A 24,391-nucleotide genomic window follows, 5' to 3' on the forward strand; every position below is an offset into this window, starting at 1 on the left:
CTCCAGGGGATCAAACAAGTTCGATATAAAGCAGTTTCACCTATAACGCAGTAAGAGTTTTTGGCTCTCAAGGACAGCGTTATATTAGGGTAGAGGCATATTTAAAAGATAATTTTGTTGTTTCTGCAAAAGAAAAATAGCTAACAGGCCCTCCATGCCCAGAAGTGTAATAAAATCACATTAACAAGCAGGAGGCTGTTTTATGGTTGGTGTAATTTTGATAAAGGTTTTGGCAATGTATGTCCACTACTTATAGCCTCCTTTGGAAAATGTTAGTTCCCACCATGGTTCTTTTAAGGAAAAGAATTACTATGTATGTCACTACTTGGCTGCCTCTGGAGTCTGCTAGCCTGGCACTATTATTACTGTTAAAAAGTTTGTCCATGAGTGGGGGAGAGAGGGAGAGAAGACACAGATTGAAAACAGACAGGAGGCACAGACAAACACACCTTTTAAGATGGTTTATTAATTCTTATTGTCATGATGTGTGACCGTTTCTCTCACAGTTACCTTAGCTTCCACTATCAGTGTCAAATGGTTCTTTTCCACATTCATTCCCCTCCCCTTACCGAACGGTAAGTTTGATGATTTTCATTCTCCCACATCCCTTCATTTAGCTGCCTTACATTTTTATTGGCTCTTATTCAGTAATATCACAAATTGATGACCAATAACCAGGTACATGCAGCCAGCTAAATACGAGAGGGTTTTTTTCAGTAGCTCAGCTGGCCTAACTCTAATAGCAAAAGTGACCACTGCTAGCAAAGAAATTAGGAAGATCTTATAACTATATTTTAATTTTTCTAATGCTCCTTATTCTGAAATGAAGGAACATATCCTCAAATTATATTTTTCACTGTGGCTACAAGTAGGAAAAACAAATACAGTACAGTACCTTGGACTGAGGATGTGTATTATGGGTGCTGACAGATCATTTGGCTCATCTTCCACAGTTGTAATTTGGGTTTTATTGCTTTTCACACAAGCGTACGCTGTGCAGACTTCAACCTGGGTGCAAAAGAATGATACTTGTAAAAATCCAGTTGCAGAAGTTAACTAACACTGTTACTTGTTTAGCCTTCCTCCTGATCACTGAATTCTACATAACCAGGAAAATATAATTTTAAGATAAGTGCTCAGATATTGTGCTCTTTTATTGTCCTGGGTATGACTATATTTATATATCTGGTGCTAACTTCTGCTCTCAGTTACAAAGGAATCAATACAGTTACTGCAGGTTTGTATTGATGTTCGTAACAGTAGACTCTGGCACATAATGTTGAGAAACACTATGAACTAGGAGATCAAAAACTTCTAAATTCTCATTTTGACTCTCATCTCTTGTCTGGCCTAAAACAAGTCACTTCATCTTCCAGTGTCTATCAGATTCTTCTCTCTAAAACGTGGGGAATTTTACCTCACAAGGGTGTTTATTTTATGTTTGTACTGTACTTTGAAGATGAAAAATCCTATACAAATAATATATTTTGGTATTAAAAATCTCACAAGAAAATAACCACCTACTCCTTCAATTCCTGAGACTAATCTAAATAGATAGAAGAAAGATGACAAGTGAAGAATGGTAATGTCACCCCTACATTAGCAACAGAGAGGTCATGCAATACACAGAGGCAGAAACAAACAAGAGCTCATACATGAAGATAAGCAGTCAGACAGACACACATCCAGATAATGTTGTTTCCAAGGTGCATGGTGGGGAGGGCGAAATGATACATCCAAAAAAGATCCCAGCTGAATAGTCTGATTTTACCTAGTAGATTGTTCTGAACATTGGCCCAATACAAAGACTGAGAAAGCTGAAGTGCTACGGAGGAAAACAATTAATATTGCAAGCAACAGAAAGTGGCTATGGTATATTAATACTGAGAGTCCATAAGTGCAGCAGTACTCTGAATTTGCATTACTATTGACAAATGTGTTTCCAAGAAGCATTGGGAAAGTCATATGTGTATTCATGGATGGAGGTTTGCTGTTACAGAGGGGCTGGAACATAGAGATCTGTTATGGAGTGCCTGCCTGTGACATTTATTTATGGCATGTAGTAACTGGATGCAAATTTTAGAACAGAGTATACATGACTACTGCCAAGACCTTTCCATACATAATGCAACCTAAGTCTGGACTAGTTACAATTAGGAGCCAGCAAACTGCACTTTCTAAAGTGTATCAATACAATTCACTAAATAGATAAATATCTGTTTTTCCTTGAGCTTATATTCTAGGAAATGCCTACAGCATTTTGACTTTTGATATATACCTGAAGAGATGGAGTCAGAGACAGACAGAAAGAAAAAGATGTTGCTCTCAACAGCATAAGAAAGTACCATTATGATTTCATGGCTCAGTGCTGCTTCTTCCACAGAAAGAGGAGGGGGAAAAAAGATGAAAAAAGGATGACAAATGCAATATCATTATTTCTCTGTGCTGATATATTATGCATGCCTGATGTTTCTAAAACAATGGCAATTCTCTTTTAATGAGTAGGAGGAGACTCTTTTCCTCCTTGTAATATATATATACTGGGGCTTTGCTAATGTAATAGCATATGGAATTTAGGCGAAATCAAATGGAGTTCTGAGGGTGAAAAGAAGAAATATGAAAATTGTATATGGACCCAAAATTATGCTGAAAATAAATGTGTGTGTGTAAAATACATGTCTACAAATACATATATGAACTGATCTATACTGTCTCTAATATTATATAATAGTAATAAATAATATATATATATTATTTGCGCATTAGTATTTTTTATATAAAGATACAAACATCCACGGAAGGTATTCATCTCTCTATCATTGACTCAGAGAAATGGAGAGACAGAGGGAGAGAGAGGGGTCACTTCCAGCCCTGTATCCATACAGACGTGTGTGTCCCCATATTCACAATTCTGTCCTGAACTACACATATTTTATGTAAAATTAATACAAGTTGCAGAGCCTGCAAAACAAAATTGTTCTGACCTGTATATTGTATATAGTGAAGGGAGACAAGTCTCCTAAAAGAAAGGACCCAGGTTCATTCATTCCAGTCTTGTACTGCTTATTATTTACATAGATAGAATACTCTGTGACAACACCATTTGGGTTTGAAGGCGATGTCCAGATGACACGTACAGCTGTACTGTTGATGATGACAACCTCTGGAGGGAACATGCCCTCAGGCTCTAGAAATAAAGGAAGAAACTGAATAAACTCCAGCTGTCTCTGTAAAAGCACTTGTTTAACCAAATGCAGATTAGTATTTAGGTTTAGCAAAGGGTTCGCTGCTTATCTGCTTTCCTCTGATGAAGTTATCACAGTCTGTAGTTCTCTGTAAATTGGCTTATTATACTCTCAGTTAGAAACCATGAGAGTTGGTGGTAAAATGCTTTATACCACCAGCATAGTGTTAATCTTCAATGGTATGTGACCAGTGGGATATGATGATAAATTATTCACACATCTGTACTGCCAACACACAGTTATTATTTTTATGCCCCCCATCCCCTCTCAAAAAAGATGCAATTTTGTTTTTCAAGCAAAAACTAACACAAAAATACACTGCGTCTGGTGGAAAGTGACAAATTCTTTGATGTTCTGAGCCCTGTAAGTCAAGCAATATGAAGTAATATGCAATATTGTCATTATGTAAATGGTTTTGAATGTTGATTACTGTAGGCAATGATGAAGTCTAATGCTAAAAAAAAAAAACTTCCTTAGCGTTAAATTACACAATTATTAAAGCATGTCAGAAATAACTATGCAAAGACCTATTTTTATCCTAAGAGCCCATCTTAACCAGTTGAAAAATTGCCCTTGCGATCAATTCTATTTTATAAACAAAAGGTGCTGACCTTTGGCATCACCAAGGAAATGGAATCCTCACTTAAAGTGCTTTGCTAATGACCTGGAACACTTGCTTCTGAGATAATGATATTATAATGTTTATAATGAGACTTTATAAAGCCAAAAAGATTAGAAAGACCATTCCAAATACATTTCAGATTCACAAGTGTTTTTTTTTCTCCCCCGCCAGCCAACTGGCTTGGAAATGACTCATAGGGAAATTTTCTTAGAGGCTGAACTTGCACCTTACATTTCTGGTGACTCAGGAAAGGTCCTGCATTTGACTGTCATGTCAAAAGCACACCGCTTCACAGAGCAAATCTTTTTAAAAACCATTAATTGTTTTTAAATTTCACCATTTATTGACATGAACTCCATTCCAAATACAGTGTACATAGATCGTAGTACACAAAGGAAGAGGAGAACAAACTGGGTTAATATCTGCTATTAGAGCTTTGTGCTTCTGTCTCAGTGGGACATTTTATTGATCTGCCACTTGATGACAACTAGCACTTAAGCATTTTAGCGTTTTAGCCCTTTTTCTTTTTATACTGGAAATTTTTATAATGAAAGGATGACTGATCTCAACCCAAACAAAACTCAATCAATTGCATTCTCAGATTTTAAGCCAAGCTGCTTTCAGGATGAACCAACCTCCATCTGAAGTAGTCACGTTCACCACTTCACTGTTGATGCTGTGGACGCCATTGAAAACTTGAACAAAAACCTGATACTCTGTGTTGGGATGCAAGTCGCCAATGACAGCATAGTTTACATTGGCCTGGATGCTCAGAGAATTGTTATATGTAGTGGAGTTCCAGAAGAGGATGTAATATTCAACATCTCCTTGCAAATCTTGCAGTGCTGGGAAAGAAAGAAACATCAATAAATGTCTGGGAGATTAAAGGGTACATATTCAGTAGACTTCTGTTATCAAATGGAAAATACACGTTCTTATCAATGGAATTTGTTTTGCTGACTAAACAATGTTCCTTGATATCTACCCTTATTAAAAACACTACATTATTCTTCAGAAATTGCCCCCATATAAACAGAAATAATAGTATTCTTCCATACTTGCCTCAAACCTTCATTGCTTGATTTTGCATCTTTACTTATCTGGTATATACTGGCATATACTAGTATATTTCTCTGCGAATAGCCCCATCAAAATTAATAGGACTCCCTGCGGAGTAAGGTACTAATTAACAGGTGAAATTTGCTACCCAAGTGGTGCATAGGCTTTATGCCTAGCCTTACAGAGGAGGTGAGCGAGGGGAGCAGAATCAGGCTCTCCTATGGTACTAATTTAAGATACAGGGCTTAAGTCTTATTTATTCGAATCCCCTTCACATCACTCTGGCAGTGCACAGTCACCTTAAAGTGGGTGTGAATGTAATTTATGTGCATTTAAAGGCTCCTTTACATTGTTAGAGAGGTGGAAAGGGACTTTAGTATAAATGAGAATCTGTCCTTTAGTATTGAGACCATTAACATAGCAGCAGTCAACCTTTGGAACTCTTTGCCAGAGGATGTCATGAAGGCCAAGACTACAACAGGGTTCAAAAAAGAACTAGATAAATTCATGGAGGATGGATCCATCAATGGCTATTAGCCAGGATGGGCAGGGATGGTGTCCTCAGCCTCTGTTTGCCAGAAGCTGGGAATGAGCAACAGGGAATGGATCATTTGATGACTACCTGTTCTGTTCATTCCCTCTGGGGTACTTGGCAATTGGCCACTGTCAGAAGACAGGATACTGGGCTAGATGGACCTTTGGTCTGACCAAGTATGGCCGATCTTATGCTGGGTATATATGTTCAATAAAGCTGTTTTCCTACAGATGCATTTATAAGCCATATTTCTCTCTGAATTGTGTCTTGTCCCCAATACTAACATGTTTCTCTAATGTTAGGAAGACAGGTCTATGCTTCCGAACCAAGTACACTATCACTAGCTGCAGGATAGAGGAACATTCATTATACAGGGTCAGCTATGAAACTCACGATTCCATGTACCTCCTGTAAACTTCCTGAGACTTTCTCTCATTTAGTGACTTGGGGGGGAGCAATTATCTTTTCAACGATAAACAATGCAACTTCAGATCAGATTAGCCACAATACTCCATTTCCACAGCTGGCAAACTAAAAAAAACGTTTTGACCAGGCCTGATATATATTGCTTGAAATGGAACATATCACTTTATGATACACTGCATGGTAGTGAAGGATAGTGGCAAAATATCAATAGCTCTTCCAGAACACAACCTAGCCTGCTGAGATATAAAATGATGACATCATCAAAAGTTGAAGACATAGATGTTTTCAGATTACACACTGTTTGGTGGCAGAAGTTCATAATTAAAGGCATGATCCTGCTTCCATTTGCTTTGATTTCAGTGGTGTAGGATCAGGCTCTACATCCCTAAAAGCCAGTCATTCTCAGTATATTTTGCCTCTAATTACTCAATTGTTAGAGTCTAATAGAACTCAGGGCAAGTTATCTTCATGTCTTCCTAGGCACTGACAAACCAAGAGAATGATTTCAAAATGAATATTACAAAAATAAGGAACATCATAGGGAGACAGAATAGTTAATCTGCATAGTGTAACATATTTAGCAATGAAAAAATATGATAATGCAACCAGGCTTTCTATTAATGACTCTCACTTGATGTTTAACCTTTGCATTCACAAATAGATACCTGGGAAATTTTTGAAGTATGAATGAAAATAAAACCAGATTGCATTACCTACATGTAGAAGGTCAGAGGTTCAGATTACTAAGGTATTGAAACTTCAGTGAGCTGCTTCAGATCTATTAGGTTTGTCAGGTTTTATAAGCATGCTTACTTCAGGCATGCAATTATAAAACAAAGAGCCTGTATTTATTGAGCATTGCAAGTCAGTCCTACAAAATCATTTGCATGTAAGGCATGAAGTTTACCACCACTGTAATGGTAGGTCTTCATGTTAAGAGGCAGAACATAAGTGAATAAGTAGACACAGAGATTTTCACTCATCCTGAAGGAATGTGTAAATCCTCATACAAAGGGATGAAAATATACACAAAGATAACAGAACCCTGTGTACTCTTTCTTTATAGATTTCAAACAACCTCCAAGAGCTTAAATTCTCTCTTTTTCCCTATCCCTCATTAAAATAACGTATAGTAAAAAGAAATGTGACCAAGAAAAAAATAGCAAAATGTTCACGTTCTTTCCGCTTTCTTTAGGGCCCTTTCAGAGAGACTGAGTGCAATAGTTAATCAAGATAAGGATTTTGTTTCCTGACAGTGCAATGCAGATCACCATAACTGATGACAGGTTATTATTTAATTAACGTAATAAATACTAAGTACACTTACTTGGTTTTGACCATTCCACTTCTATAGCCGTATGATTAAGAGTTTGCACAGTGAGGCTGCTCCCCTTCTCTGGAAACCCTGCTAACGTAGTAGCAATCACTTCCTCACTTGATGTATATCCTACCTCGTTGTGTACTATGAGTTTATACTCATATGTTGTGTACCTAAGACATTTTTAAAATAATAATTACAAAAGAAGAAAATATGTATTTTATCACAGACATTCAAAACATTTAGCATTGTCCTTCCAGCTGTGTCAAACAAAGCTTGCTTTTTCTCAAAAGCCACCTTGTTGCATTATTTCAGCATATACAAAATCTATAATAGAATAGTTGTGTGTTTGGTAGAAATACTTGACTAACACTAACATGCTAACAAATACAAAATACTATATTTCATTTCCTTGTATTTATTATTTCTGAGGTGGTGTGACATTATTACTCAATTCAGGATGTAATTACAGCAATGGCAAATTGTCAAAGTTTGGATCCAAATTTAATCCAATGAGGCTTCCCCCCCCCCCCTTTTTGGAAATTCAATGTCAAGTTCCAGAATCTAGCTTGTGATAGCTATTCTTCATACATTTGCTATCCTTCTGCAATAACCCTCCCAAAATGTAACAAAGAAATCAATGGGAGTTAGGCACCTAAATACTTTTGAAGATCTGGGCCAGGGGCTAGCGAATAAGATTGCAAACCCAGTCCACAATTTCCTCCAGAACTGTACTCTGACATATTCAGCATATGCATGAGGTATTGTCAGAAGCCAAATGTATATTTAATAGAGGAAATAACTATCACACCATAGTTTCTTCTGCTGTTCAAAAGGTATATCAATATATATACACATGTAGGATTTTGTAATCTGTTATTTGTATTATAAAAACAAGAAAACAATTAAAATCTGTATAATCAGAAAAAGATAGGATACTCTAATCCACCCTTGATTTTAGTAACATCACTATGAAATATACTTCTATTAACATGATAGTGGAAGATACAGCAAATATACAATATGTGGAGGCGGCATTGGAAAAATATGAATTTCCTGTGCTCGCTTTCTGTACTGTGTCATGTTATTTAATACAGATACCAGGCCAGATTTTGAAAACACCTTGGCACTCACCAACTCTCATTTAGGCACCTAAATAAATAGCCACATTTTCAAAAGAGCTGAGTCCTCAGCAGCTCCTATTGAAAAGCAGGGGTGCTAGTGGGTGCTGAGACCTTTTGAAAATCTGACCCTAGTTGTGGTGATGAGCACTTTTAAAAAACTGGTGCAACATCTGCTACAATCAGTGCATTCTAATTACTCTCTCCAATATGTCAGTCATTTGCAATGGCGACCTGTGGGAGGGAGGGGCCTGAAGGGCCCCATGACCCTCCCCAAAATGCCAGGGCAGGGGACAAGGCTAGTAGTCAGGGAGATGAAGGGGCAGGGCCAGAGAAGAGGCGGAACCAGAGCCTCTCTTCTTCCTGCCATGATGCCTGGTGCAGCACGCAGCGGCTGCACTCTCCCAGGCAGCCTCCGGCCATGCTGTGGGGGGTCACGTGGGGAGTGGGGTAGGGAGGAGTCATGTGAGGAGTGGGGCAGGAGGAGTCATGGGGGGGGAGGGTCACGCATCCTTTCGCTGGTGCTCCTTTGTGTCCCTCCCACTAGTTGCCTCTCATTGCCACATGTTCCATACTACTTCCTTGGAAGTTACAGTGCTCTTGTACATAAAGAGTGATGCAGGCAGAGCCCCACTATCTTTGAAGAGTCATGGTCATAATGTTGGCTTCTTTGGTGCTATACATACTACAGATGAATCTATTGAGGGAACCTATTAAATGCAACAGTCTTCAGATGTTTAAAACATGGCTCGGTCTTGCAGCATAGGCAACTATACAAGTATTTCCCTTTGTACAGAATGGGGCTTGGATGCTCCCATAAGACTGTCACACTTTCCCTTCACTCCCATCCCCTCCAGTCTCTACATTGTGCAGGCTGCATGTGTAGAGAGAGGATGGAGTCTGGGTATGGTGAAGAAGGACAGATGCCTAGCATTATCTTCCAGTGTTCCAAAAAATCTGTAAAATGTTATTACAGCCCCGGGCTGCATATCCCTTCCTCCAGAGACATGTACCAGTGTGACTGAGAACAGAGACTGAATTCTGCTGGGACAAATTCTGCTTGTGGGTTACTCACACAACTCTCATTAAAGTAGATGGGAGCCATGTATGTGTATCTGAGGGGCAGAATTTGGCCATATACAATCCTCATTAATGCATGCACAGACACATACATGTATGTTTTCTCTCTCTCTCTCACTCTCTCACACACACACACACATACACACACACACAGAGTGAAATCCTGGCCAGGATTTCACTCGTAGGGAGCAACAACAACAGTACCTTGGATCCCTGTAGCACCTTTCACTGAAGGTTCTCAAAATGCTATTCAAAGGCAGGTAATATTATCTCCACTTTAGAGATGGGAAAACTGAGGCACAAGATTAAATGACTTGTCAAAGATCATGCAATAAGTCTGTAGCATAAGGAGAAGCAGAACTCAGGTCTCATTTTTCCCTTTCCCTACTGTTATCATGACAACACTTTCCATTGAAGCTGAGACAAACGTGGGAATTTTGGTAATATTTTTATGATTCCTATGAATGCCTCAGTTTCCCCTCTTGGTTTTACATTGCTATCCACTAAGTGTGTCATAAACAGATAGTTAAGGGTTAATGTCTCTTTTACCTGTAAAGGGTTAAGAAGCTTACCTCTGTTTGCTGTAACTTTGAATCTAAGGCGGGGGTGGGGGGGAGGGTCTCTGTAGTCTATATGAATCTGAGTACTCTGTAAAGCATTTTCCATCCTGAGTTTACAGAGGTAAAAATCCTTCCAGCAAAACACCATTTACAAGTTGAGGAAACAAACATAACACTAATCCGCCTTGCCTGGCTATTACTTACTATTTTGAAACATGAAAAACTGATTCAGAAAGATTGGGAAAGCCTGGGTGGACGTCTGGTCCCTCTTAGCCCCAAGAGCGAACAACGAACAAAAACAAAAAGCACAAAGACTTTTCTCCACCAAGATTTGAAAGTATCTTGTCCCTCTATTGGTCCTCTGGTCAGGTGTCAGCCAAGTTCACTGAGCTTCTTAACCTTTTACAGGTAAAAGAGACATTAACCCTTAACTATCTATTTATGACAAAGTGTAATGGGAAGGGATGAGTGTCTGAGTCACACAGTTGTCTGGTTGGAGACCAGAGTCCTTAACAAACGGAATGAAGTCTACACGTGTGATTGGAGGATCCCACAGAGACAACGGGATGTTCAAACTCAGTAACTAACATCCAAGAGGAAGGAGATTTCACCCCCACCTCTATGCAGGGAAGCAGAGCAAAAGCCTTGAGCTGGAGAACAAAGGAAAAAGGTGCCATGTGGCTCTGAGCTAGAGTTAAGACAAAGATTTTACACTAGTCACTTATGTTGATAGAACTACTCTGCTCAGGAGTGTGGAAAATCAACACTCCTGAGCAATGCAGTTATATGGTGTCTGTACCCTACACACCACCACATGTGTAGACCTACCCAGAGAGACAGTCAAGATGGATTTTACATCAGCTTGGCGGGATGTCTCTGTCTTAATCTTTTCTTCTCTAGGCTAATCTGTACCCCAGGTGATTAATAAATTATCTTGTTTGGGGAAAAGCTGCCTTGTATTGCTGCAAATATTTACTAATGGCATTCCACGCTGGAAGAGTACAACACAAACCTCCCACAGGGCTCTGGCTTGGCTGGATATCCTGCAAGGAGCCATGGGGAGAAACAAGTATCTCTGCCACCTAAAGACAGTTTCAGAGTTGTAGAGACTGCTGGCCTGTCCCAGCAGAACTGTGTAGACCATCGGGGGCTGGCATACTGAAAGGGTCACTCCTAAGACACTGCTTACAGGTTGGGGGATAGACCAGATTGCACGGCTCCGTGACATAAGTATAGACTACTGAGGTAGTCACCACAAAGCTGTAATTAAGTTAGAGCTAGGAACACTTTAAATGGCTGAGTCTGGAAATACTGAGACAATAAACAATGCTGACAATTTAAAAAACTGATTGAAAAATAATGCTCTGACACCAAGCTTTAATCCATCCAAATTAGAACTTCTCAACCATTCACTCAGCTTGCTCGTGGTGTGCCAACAGCATAATTTACAGTGGATGTAAATGGTTTTGACTGTATGAACAGATCAAAGCTCAAAATTCACTTCATATCATCAATTTCACTTGAATTTTTACAGCAAGATACTATGTGCAAGATTCAAGAGCAACAAAATAAAAATAAACCCATGCATGACAGAATGGTTAATGCCAAGATGACAGAAAATGTTTCATTATACAATTAATATGTTCACAACATAAAGACACAAGGAACACTTTGAACTATTGAACATGCACTACACAAAATGCCAGCATTTGTTTTTTATAGTTTTTGTAATCTCACCTGCTAAGACCCTTATCTTCATAAAACCACTGAGTTCCTGAGTAAATATTGTGCCACAGATTTAAATCTTCAGGGGGATTTGATGCAAGTGGTTGCTGGATTTTACGTCTCAGGAGCTCATATCTAACACAAAAGACAAGCAGAACACCAGGATTATCTCAACTAATGTTATTACATAAAAATCGGGGGGAGAGGGATTGTTTGTTGCTTTTTTTAAAGCCACACATTATTTTGTTTTACAGTTGTAAAGTTTCTCAGATAAACTTTTTAATATTTCCAGGTTTAAAAAAATCAATTACTTAATATACTTTGAAAATGGATAATAAAGTGTTTCATACTGCTTTCATTTGAAAGAAAGAACCAGAGTTTTTAATGGTATGACCATTTTATTGAGTCAAATGCCTTCTCTGCATCTAGCTAGGGCTTGTTGTAGAGTTTGCAGCTAGTGAGAAGACATTTAAGATTCATTTTAGGTTACCCAAGCCCGGTCTTTTCTGACTGAATGAGGTACAGTATATCACACATTTCAAAAGCACCCATCACTATAGTATCTCAGAGTTTAACCTGAGTAATTAAGTAATAAAACTTAATTAAGTTGTAATTTCACCAAAATGTTCTGATGACTTCATACCCAAAGAACAACTTTTGCATCAAGGGTTATCAATGTTTGGGAATCCAAAGACAAAATATAACAATTTTATTAAATAAAATTTAATTATATTGAACAGAATTGGCAAATTCTGTTCAATATAATTCAAAGACAAATCATAAGAAACATCAACATCTTTTTGAACATTGGATGGTGATGGTGTGTAAATCACACTCCCTGGCAGCTGCTGCTGCTGCAGACTTCTTTCTCCACCATGCCGTACTGAGCAGCTGCTTTAGTGGTGTTTCTGGCTGAGAGCAGCATGGCACACCATGAAGGAAATGAAGTTTGCAGCTGTAGCTCATGTTGAATTACTTCAGTCGTCAATGGTAAACTGGTCATGTTGTTGATTTCAGAGAAATGTACATTGCTTTTCAAAGGTTTCAAATATCTTGATGCAATAGGATTCAGCATTGAGAAAAACAGGAAGGAAGCTGTGGCTGATGCTGCAGTGTAATAATACATGCCTGTAAAAGTGTGGTAGGTGTAATGTGAAATATCGAATGCCTCAATGCATGGACAAGTTTGTGAGATGCCCTATATTATGTGAATGAAGGATGTCAATTTCATTTATTTTATAAATGGCAAAGAACGGATTCAAGTCAGTATCCAACCCTGCATGCACTCCTGTCTGGCTCCCAGGACAAGATCATACTGAAGGGGGTTCTTCCCCATCTTCCAAGGAACAGTCTTGCCTGCCTTCCTCTGATCAACCCACTGCTGTTTTGCCCCTGCCCTGAAGCTCCCAGGAATCTTGCTGCTTATTTTCTCCTCCACTCCTCCACAATCTATTTATCATATACACCACCAGGAATCAAACACAAAATAAAGTAATCTTCAATTCTGAAGAACATTTCATCTCACCAAATTATAAATAGCCCCATCTTCCCCTGTGTTGGACTAACCTGCATAGGGTACTGAGGGCTCCCTGAGTTTATACGCTCAGAGTTTTCTCCTAATTCTTCCCCAAGTGGTGGTATGTTCCCATAAACCACCACCAAAAACTGGCAGCTCCCCTGATATCTGCATGGATCCCAGGAGGCACAGGCAGTGCAGAGCTATATGTGTTAGAGCTGGGTTTGCATTGTATCCTGCCCTCCTGCTGTTTCATTCTAGCCTCTTGGATGATAGTGCTCTGACAGCTACAATGCATTCCGCTCTTTACTGTGGTGTTTCAGCCGGATTTCCACAGTGCAGAGGTAGAACCTGTACAAATTAATGCTGACTCAGACAGCAATAACTCAAAATGGTTTGCCCCACTGGTTGAGTGCAGGAGAGTATAGGAAAATTCTGCTGGCCCTGCAGCCACACCATGGAGCCTGAATCTCAGTGAGGGGCTTCCACAGGGTCTGAAAAAAAAGGGAGAGCATGCCACGAAGCTGGCAATTCTCTGGGATGGATCTAGGTAAGCTGAGGATAGCCTCTGGTCCTAGTTGTGAATTAAACGCTGAAGTATACTTACCCCATGGATCAACAGAGGCATGGAATTCCATTTCCTGGGTGTGCACATTTCCAGAAGTCCTGTGATGTGTCACCCACCCTTAAGTTACAAATTGCTATACCTTACCTCAAGTGTGGTCCATTGGGCCTAGAGGGCAGTTGCCAGGAAACAGCAATAAATGATTCACTTATTGGAGTCACAGACAAGGGGCTAATGCCCTGAGGAATTGTTGGCTGGGTGGTCACATGCGTAGGTAAACTCTCTGTGCAGCCTCCCAAGAAACTGTCACCTCCAGAACAAGCTAGTATAGTGACTGAGTAATTTGTGAAAGGTATCAGGTTCGTCACCACATGGTTTTGCATTGATGAAATGTTGCTGGTGATGGTAATTCGAGGGTCAGGCATGCGGATCTCATAGCTAAGAATTTCTCCATTCAGTATGAGAGGACGTTTCCAAGAGACCTGAGAAAATAAAGGTGTTCTTAGAATCCAACTACTGGCAATAACATAATTAACATGGGCGCACCTGTGACAATAAGATGTTCTTTCTTCCTTTAGAGAGAAAAGATAGTCCAGTGGCTGGACCACAAATCTGGGACTCAAGAGACTTGGGTTCAGTTCCCAGTATGGCTGCAGACTTCACATGCGACTGTAGGCCAGCCACTTAGGATAGATTTTCAAAGGCATGAACAGCAGATAGGCACCTACTGTTCATTAAATTTCAAAGGGACAGTAGGTGTTTACATGCCATTTTTGCTTTTAAAAATCTATTCTTTAATCACTCTGTAGCTTAAATCAGCTCCCATCTGTCAAATGGGGATAATACTTCCCTACCTCATAGGATTTCTGTGGATAGGGAAGACTGCAAGATGCTTAGATACTACTGTAATGCTTAATTACACTTAATTACTATGTGTATATATATACACACACGCACACACATACACACTCACTTTTGTACTGTAATGTACTGGGTGGTATACATGTATCATATTCTGCTATTATGTGTTATTATCAGTAAAAGCTCATCGTTTTACCTATCAGGGCATGTTAAGAAAACATCTACCCATACCATTAACATGTTTTTATTTTTCAGTAATAAGTTACAATAACATGTATTGCTACCATAGGTATATGTTGCTCTGCATATTATATTTATCGCTTTACGTATAAATCGGTCTTTCCAAGACAACAAATTTAAACAAAACAAAATCAAAACCCTATTTTTCTTGCAGTCTTACTCAACTTTCAGTGTGAATAATTTTTATGTTTGCCTGATTAATTAGTACCTTGATATAGGCTTGTCCGTATCCACTCTGCAGGTCTGATCCAACTCCCGTTGCACTAGCTGACTCCAATGGGAACTAGATCATGCTGTGAGTTCACAGACATATGTCAACCAGATAGAGATAATACATACAATGGGCCCTAGGTCCAGATTAAATCCTCTCTGTGTCATTGCAACAGTATGAAGTGGACTTAAAGCTGCCCTCAAGAGGAAACTGCAGATTCCCCTGTTAGGATTCTCCCAGTGGTGTGAAGCAGGCCTGGCTGGCTCAGCACTATCATCTCTTTCTACACGGGGACCCTCAAGGTGTAAACTAGACTAGCTCTGTGACTGTTCTAGTTTGTGCCAGAAGCCAATTCAACCCAGTGCAGCCCCAGAATAGGGGGAGGCAGAAAGGTGGCTTAGTGCCTCCGTTGCCTTTCCTTCACTCATGCTTGGCAAAGCTAAGGCCTGAGCCTTAGAAAATACGACTGGAGAACAGCTAGCTCAAGCTGTGTGTGTTACAAAATAAATAAACAAAATAATGTTGTTTTATAATATAGTCATATGAAAATATTTTAGTGGAGGTGCTGATCAATTGAGTAACCTGCTCCCTAATTCTCTCAAGTCTCAAAACTGAGTCCCTCTAAAATGGAGACTCCACATACTAACACATGCCCCGAGTACAAAGGGGCTGGCTTCATAGCATGTTTTTGAAAGAATCCTGAATACCACCAGGGAGTAACTAATGTTAGATCTTAAGAACATGAGGAATGCTTGAGCCTTGATACTTGCAAGGATCTTGGCAGCAGAATTTTGAAGAAAGCTGAAGATCTTTGATAACAAAATCTGGAATATTATTAAATACAGAATTATAAAAAGGGCAGTCTTGATTTATGAGAACACAAACAAGCTTACCCATGTCAACAAAGAAAAGATTTTACTCTGGCTAGGTTTCAAGTGTGCTATTCAGATTTCTACCATTCCTTAGATATGATTAAGGAAATGAAGATAACATCACAAGGAATACAATACCAGCAGGTAGCAGAAGGTAGAAGAAGATTTTGCATCTTTCCTAGTTCATCTACTAGAAAGATATATTACTATCACTCACCTTTATGCAAAAGAGCAAAATCTCTTTTTGGAGGAGCTGATGCACTTTCTCCCTGTGTTTAAAAAGTATAGGAGCATGGGTAATATAAAGCTTACAGGTTTCATTTTAAAATGTAGATAGAAAACAGCCAGGCTAGTGTATTTTGTGTTGCAATTTCCCAGATCCAGGAAGGAACATTTCTTCCCACTACATTGTGAATGAACAATACAGCACAGTGGACCCGATGCATTGTGAATGTGTGAGGAGGAGAGGGGGGTGGGCACGTTCCACAGGAAACTCATATTTGTCACTGAAGGAGGCAGCATACCAGACTCGGTGGCGCACTGGTCTGACCCACTTTGGAAAATCATGTTTCCACAGCCATAATTATATTTTGTAACTAATATAGGGCCCAGTCCTGAAGTTTGGATTTCACTTTGAGTTCTGCCTAAATAAGGACTAAGATCATAGTTCAAGTGTTTTATTTTGAATCATTAGCACAGGTAATCCTTAACTGTCTTAAGTGAGCTCTCAAAGGACTGACTAGTCTGGGCTGTTTAATGGAAGAGGACTTCCAACAGAAGTATTATATGTAGTATGTTTGGGGACACTTTGAGGATTACCCTCTAAGTTGCCTCAAAATGTTCAACTTGTACCGATTTTGCTTTGTTTCCTGAGGTGATTTATGAGTCAGTCACCGAGTCGTGGGCACTCTGGCCTATCAATTAAAGTTGAATCCAGATGAGGCGGGTCCTGGAGCAAAGTCAAAGGTTGTAGCTGGGAGACAGAGACCAGAGCTAAGCTGAAGGGTTAGCAGAGTAGCAGTCAGAAGACCTAGTAGAGGATCAGAGCCAGGAGTCAGAAACCAAAGCCTAAGCTGAAAGGTTCATTGCAGTTGCAGTCAGAAGATGGAGCTGAGGGTCTGAGCTGGGGAGTCAGAAGTCAGGAAGGAGCTGGGGGTTGGAGCAGGAACAGGCTGGTGGGGGAGCTGCAGGCACTGACCAGCCTGTTCCTGCTCCAACCCCCAGCCACTGGTCTGCTGCTGCTGTTGAGCCTGACTATCAGCCTGCTAACTCCTTCAGCCAATCAGATGGTGCAATCAAACCAATAGCTTCTATCAGGGCCAGCTGTGCTCAGTGGGTTACCAGGAGACTGGTTCTGGTGCAGGCAAGGCTCCTGCTAGTGTGTCACTGCTGAACTTCGGATACTTAAGTTATTTAGCAGCACACAATAAAATTCATTAAATAAAACATGTACAGTGCTATGTAACACCATCTAGGGGGATGGGAGGTTATCAGCACATGCAGTACCACTGCTGCTCCTCTGACTCTTCAGCATCTGATTCTCACATTGACAGCGTCGTATATATTGAAACTTGAAAGGACTCTTGGATATTATTCTGTATTATGTGTTGTGCACTGACGCTGTGCTGGGGGCTGTACAATACATGAATGAGATTCTGCCCCTGCCTAAATTACAGTAGGTATTTTATCTTGTAATGCAAATTGCATAGAGAATGAAACATTGCAAACCAGGCACAATGATGTAAGTAGCAGAAAGTAAAGTCCTGGTTTCACTTGGCATGGTTCCCTCTGAACTTTGTGGACTCAGTGTTCTATTTATTGCTAGGGTAGTTGGTCTATCTAAGATCAAGATGGAATAGCAAGGGGTAATTTAAACTTGAGATGATGCTCATATGTTTCGGGGAGCTGACCTGCCTTGAACTTCAGATGTCACCTGGAAAGAAGGATGGAACAGGATATACAATCCAATGCCACTTCAGGCAAACTTTTCTGTCATAAAAAGTGGTAGCCTATATACTATGACAAACCAAGGACAAGGTCAAGTGACTGACTGGCCTATGCAATGTAAATAAAGATGGCAGAGCCAGTCTGGTTTAAATTCATTGTGACACAACTGGGCCTTGTCTCCTCTTTATCCTGAATCTGCCAGATTTGAGGTCAGAACTGGGCAGCGCATGAAACCAAAAGGGCTCACGAGACAGTCTCTGTTGGAAACAGTAGCAGTTTGTTCATTGATCTGAAGCTCAACACTGAGGCCATGAAATAAGGTGCAGATGAGGAAGCCAGAACATCGTAACTACTGGGAGAGATTAACTGATTCATTGTAATGACACTGGAAGCTGTCATTTAAAGATCAAAGCACCTCATTTTCTCCACCGCAAAATTTAAAGGGACCGAAATTAGCCACTTTCTCCCCATTAAACATAACCTCAGAAAGCTTTTCTTTTTGACAGCAGTCCGAACATTTCAATTTAATTCTAAAAAGAGTTGCAAAAGAAGTACTCAACCACATTTTTTGTTTTACACTAGTCTCACTCTCATTGGTGAGTATGACCATACCAGATACACTGTTGAGAGCTTTACACTGTAAGCCCCAAAGTAAATTAGAAAGGTAAGTTATTATCCTTATTTTATAGATGAATCAACCAAATCAAAAAGAGATTGAGCGTTTTACCCAATATCACATAGTAAGACATAGGCAAATAGAGCCCAGCTCTCCCAACTTCTGCTCCTGTGTTCTAGTCACTGGATTATGTTACCTCCCCAAAACAAATATCACTGTAGATTGTTGCCTGATTTAAAAGAAAACTAAGCTGGGATTGCGTCAGGAGTTGGAATAGATCCTGATTCCTGGTAGAGGCCAAGAGTGAGAATACAAGACATTCAGTAACCTGCATATCTCTCTGGTAATTAGCAAGAATTGCAAAGACAGAACAACACTCTGAAGTTCTTATTTGTTTGAAATTACTCTATTACATGGTGTCAAGTATCAGAGATGCTGATGTATCAAAGATGCTGCCCAGGTGTCAAGCATCTGACGAAGTGGGTATTCACCCATGAAAGCTCATGCTCCAAAACGTCAGTTAGTCTATAAGGTGCCACAGGACTCTTTGCTTCTATTACATGGGTTCAATGATCCAGCTCTACTATTCCACTTCCAATAATATGATTAAAGGAAAGAAATGGATTGCTGTGAAGGACAAGATGTATTTAGTTCAGAAGGGCTAATCAGCCATTCCATAAACCTACTCCAATAAAATCCATTGTATTTCTATATGTGCAGAGATATAGCCGTACTTCTTTTAAAAAAAAACCCAAACCAGTTAATTGTCACATTTTTATGTATTTCCTGCAATTCTCATGCACGCGCAATTCCCATCCACGTCAATCAGAGTTACAAATACAAGAGGGCAGCAGGATCAAGCCTGCAACCATCAGTTGCTAGTAGAAATGGTTTGAGAAGCACTTGCACTGAATACTGGGTAAATGGAAATAACATTTCTGTATAAGTCTATGTAACTATTGCAGAACCCGAAACTTTTTCATTGATATTGTTCAATGCACAGGGATATGCTGATGAGGTTCTGATTAGTTTTCTCCAAGTCACTCCACTGTATGGCATGCCCCAAATCAGCAAGCTGTGCAGGAAATCACAACCCTGAAATGCAGAAAAATCTCAGATGTGCAGGTTAAGGCTGCTCCTAGGGGTGTTACAGTAGCTCAACTTGCTCAAGCAGCACTTATATGGCAAATAAACCAAGGTCTCACTGACCTTAGCAACATTACAAGGCAATCTTCACACAAGGATTGATTGCTCTTTAACAGTTTCCCCAAACCACAGGGCACACTTGTGTAAAACTGGAAAAGAGCCATAGGGTTTTTTTATTTATTTTTTTCCGAAGATGAAGTCTGTAGGTCTTCTGGTTGCATTTCCTTTTAACTCAGTAATACACAAGGGTAGATACCAGGTGATTAGTACTCTCCTTAACCCAGTGGTGCTCTGTAGAGTCCTTTGCAGCAGTCTGCAGGATGAAGCAATTTGAGAATGAAGCAGTGGTAGACTGGGTCTTAAGAGAGATGGAGGATGGGACCATGAGAGTTTTTATCTAGCACAAAGTGATCTGAGAAGTAAAATACTGGAGAATCACTGCAGTGGAATATATTGGTGCTATGTAACGTTAATATTTTGAGATAACTGCATTATTCTGATCTTACTCCTGTGAGAATCTGGAGTGTTGGCTGCCAACCTGTCTCCTCTGCCTAGCAAGGATGAACGCCACGCCCCAAAGCATTCACACCCTTTCTTCAGAGCACAGTTTTATTCTTCAAAACACTAAACTCACAAAGTAGCACTAACAAAGTTATCCCAAAGCAGGCTGCAGGGACCCAGAAGACCCCTAAGGTCTTTTTTCCACTGCTCCATGGCTAGCCACAGGAGCCAACTTTCTTTCTGTAATCCCTTTCAATGGACCTCTCTTAGCCCTTTACAGCAGTGACTCCGCAAGGGACAGTGGGGGTCTCAGAGCCAGGCAACAGGCTGAGCGGGCACGTAATGTCCCATAATGCAACTGTAACTCCATGATATGCAGATATGGAAAATATCTTTTCTTTCACTTATCTTCACCAGCTGTAACTGGACCAACTCTATAATGGGTCTAACTGTACTTCTGAATAGCAACCATTTGAATTGTGATCCTCGCTTCCAGGTCTTTTACTAATAGCCTGTTTGTAGAATAACGGTAGGTTAAGAGTCCTGACCACTAAATTTCCTGCTTCGCATGTCCAAGCAAAGAGTGGAGTTGGGGTAACAATTATGATGATTGTTTCTCTTTTTGTTTAATTGTTTGTATGCAGTTAAAGTAGTCAGCCTTGAGAAAGTGACCACTTAAAAAACACGTTATGCTATGTAGTAAAGAAGGATCATCCTGCTGCAAGGAAAAGATGGAGATTGCTTCCTCGATGGCAGGCCCAGTGCGCTCACTATTCAGTCTCAACTGGAGAGCACCAGCCTTCTTAGTTGCAGCTCCTTCCAGTGTGTGGAAAAGGGTGGCAATGGGGCTGAGACAGAGGAGACAAAACTCAAATGAAAATAATGAACAAGGACTATAAGATGAATTAAGAAAGATTACACTCTTCCTTCCTTCAGAATAGCTACAGGGAAATACTTGGGGTAAGCTCTGCAAGAGGGCAAAATGAACCACTGTCAGATGCTAGAGGGCCATCACTATCAAAGGAGGAAATGTATTTTTAGCAGTTACTATACACAGAATACACAAAAAAAGATGATAGATGACATCAGACTAGTTTATTGTTCTCCTCATTTTGCATTTGGCATCTGAGATCTAATTTGAATGTAAGGAAATATATATTGTGGATTTTATCTTGAAGGGCCATCCTGATGACAAAATATTTCAAGACCATATGGTCAACTGTGCTGTAAGACAAGAATTTCACCCTATCTCAGCCGAGAAAAATGTAGCATTATTCCTTCTCTTTGACATAATGGACCAGGCAAAGTACAGGGTCCAGGCCACCTTTTAGATTGAGCCAGAAAGCTCTCCAAGATTGCGGCTACAGAAGTGGAAAATGGTTGCAACTTCTCTGTCAGCAGACCTGCAAGTGGCATTGGTACAGGAGGGAGTACATTCAGGGTACCCAGGCATCTACTTATCCAGTACATTGTCACAGAGGCCGCTACTTGCAGGTCACTTGTGAATCTTCTGGTGGGGACTAAAGCTGTCCTCCCCAGTTGTAAACCCCAAGTTAGGGCAGCAGTAGAAACAGCACCTGCCTACTGCAAGTTAGATGGGTGAAGTCTAGTGCAAAAAAGCATCATTTAACAAAAATGGTGAATCTAGTTCAATGTGTCCAGTCTCTTAATTCTTTATCTACACTGAGTACTCACGTAAACAATTATTCACTATATAAACTAGCCTCTTCTCAAATTGATCAATCTAAATACACTCTCCAATGTCATACCAGAGTGAAGTGTGAGAATGAGGCATGAAGCACTTGCAACCATCACAAGAAAATAATCAATTTCTTTTCTACTTCTGTACATCAGGGTATAGCAAATCTTGTGTAACAGGAATAATGTTCACGGCATTGGAATACACTAAATAAACGACTTCTGCAGTTGCTGCATATCTCCTCGTCACTTTGGCATTTAATCAGCCACAAAAGCAGTTTATTGCTCAGTATACTCTGCTGCCATGAACATTATCAATTCAGCAAATATTAAAGAATATCATGCAGGTGTCACAGAAATGGGTGGTTTAAAAACTATCAGCAACGTTACACTTTTTTCTGCAAAAATGAATGCAAGCTGAATGGTATTGGGAGACACCAGGCCATTCTGATTAAAATTACTATAAAAAGGATCACATACAGCTACGGTGACCAGATAGCAAACGTGAAAAATCAGGACAGGGAGTAGGGGGTAATAGGAGCCTATATAAGAAAAAGACCCAAAAATTGGGACTGTCTCAATAAAATCAGGACATCTGGTCACCCTACATACAGCGTCAGAAGCATTTATACCGAGACAGCGGATGCTGTGCTGACATTTTTTCTCCTTGTAGAGTAAAGGCTTATGTCTAAGAAAATAAGCTGTATACTCCAGTGAGTACTCTTGCTACAGCGCTTTGAATTCTTCACATCACAAAATCATTTATATTGATTTTATGACTAAATAAAGGAATGGAAATATGTTTCTCTTCATAATAAATTCTCTTTTTTTCCAGTTTAAGTAAATATTTGCGCTCATAGTTTAGGGATTGGTTGCACTGACAAGTGAAAGCCTCTATTGATTCACATCCCTAGCTTGGTGAAAGAGCCTCTCAATATAACCTTTCCCACAGCACCCTTCCACAATCCCTTCAGCTCTATCCTGGAAGGACAGCTCTCTCTAGGGCAAGAGATAATTAAAGTCTCACGCTGGTTCACTCCTGAAGAGATTGCTTATTTTCCACTCTTCACATAAGAGTTGCCACTGTAGATATTTAATATGACAAGAGTCTTGTGCAGCATAAGCATGTTTTGAGCACTAAGCAGGTGCTGTATTCATGAAGGTTTTGTGACTCAGTTTACAGAGCCACCTCACTGAGACTAACACGAATTTAAACGTTACCAATATAAAGTCATCTGAGCCAGATTTATCCTACCTCTTTTCAGAATAAATTTCAATCTTTGAGGGACAAGTCCTGAAGCACCCTCTATGCCTGTGCACCTGGCAGTGAAAGTGGTGTGAGGATATGTAAGGGGTCATCTTCATGCCAAAGTGCAGGTGCAGAAAGGGGAACCTAGAGGATCAGCTAAGCCTATGTTTTTTCTCTTTCTTCTCCCTCCACATAGAAATGATGTCGCCTCAGTGCTACAGTAATGGCCATGGAGCGGCTTCAGAACCTCACCACTCTTAGGCCTGGTCCACACTACGCTGTTAAACCGATTTTAACAGCGTTAAATCGATTTAACGCTGCACCCGTCCACACTACACTGCTCTTTATATCGATTTAAAGGGCTCTTTAAATCGATTTCTGTACTCCTACAAAACGAGAGAAGTAACGCTAAAATCGATATTACTATATCGATTTAGGGTTAGTGTGGATGCAAATCGACGTTATTGGCCTCATTATTTTACAGTAGCTATCCACAGTGCACCGCTCCAGAAATCGACGCTAGCCTTGGACCACGGACGCACACCACCGAATTAATGTGCCTAGTGTGGATGCGCACAATCGACTTTATAATATCTGTTTTATAAAATCGGCTTAAGCTAATTCGAATTTATCCTGTAGTGTAGACATACCCCCACATGAAAGTTCTATAGAATTTAACAGGCAGAGCTGCTTCTGGTGTGCTGGCTCCACTAGGGTGGGAAGGGCAGAACTACATCTCTGCCTTCTCCTCCTCCCCACCCACATTCAGGCAATTTGCTTCTCTCAAGGGGAGCAAAGAGCAAGAAGTCCTTGGGGATCTCAGACAGCAATCCCATGGTAACATTGGAAGTCTGACTTTGACAACTGTAGGCTTATAAACTGTATAGATTCAGTCCACCTCTAACCAATTACAGAAATGTGTTAAAATGCTAAATGCTAGCAGAAATGAGTAGCTATTAAATGTAGTCTTTTATTTTAGTTGGTGCAGGATTTGGCCTTAAATTAGACAGCTGGCTAGTAATGAATCTACTGTTCTTTATGTAAGCAACATTAGTTGTGTCCAATCTCTCGAATTATTTACTACAGTATGCTTTTCAAGTATCTAATTATATAATTTTGCTTCATTTCTTTTGACGATACTGTGATAAACCCTTTCTGTCCTTAAGAGTTTTGACTGTACTCTTAGAGGACAGAAGTAAGGTAATGTTTCAGCTAAGAAATACACCCAGTATGAATTAGCAGATTTTGAATTACTCTGTCCTATTGTGGAAAACTTCT

The 24,391-nt window shown here is 40.0% G+C and overlaps 1 protein-coding gene across 1 annotated transcript in view; it reads right to left on the minus strand.

Moving 5' to 3' along the window:
• The window catches only part of USH2A (usherin), a 570,592-nt gene that overhangs the window by 148,939 nt on the left and 397,262 nt on the right, over positions 1-24,391 (minus strand). Inside the window, exons 41-46 of the mRNA XM_050950274.1 lie at positions 13,920-14,254; positions 11,704-11,826; positions 7,215-7,378; positions 4,503-4,712; positions 2,985-3,187; positions 896-1,008 (exon numbers count right to left, since the gene is read on the minus strand). Coding sequence (XP_050806231.1) covers positions 896-1,008; positions 2,985-3,187; positions 4,503-4,712; positions 7,215-7,378; positions 11,704-11,826; positions 13,920-14,254 — 1,148 coding nt within the window. The remainder of the gene's footprint in view (positions 1-895; positions 1,009-2,984; positions 3,188-4,502; positions 4,713-7,214; positions 7,379-11,703; positions 11,827-13,919; positions 14,255-24,391) is intronic.

The sequence above is a fragment of the Gopherus flavomarginatus genome, chromosome 4 (assembly GCF_025201925.1).
Source record: "Gopherus flavomarginatus isolate rGopFla2 chromosome 4, rGopFla2.mat.asm, whole genome shotgun sequence".
In the NCBI taxonomy this organism is placed as follows: domain Eukaryota; kingdom Metazoa; phylum Chordata; order Testudines; family Testudinidae; genus Gopherus; species Gopherus flavomarginatus.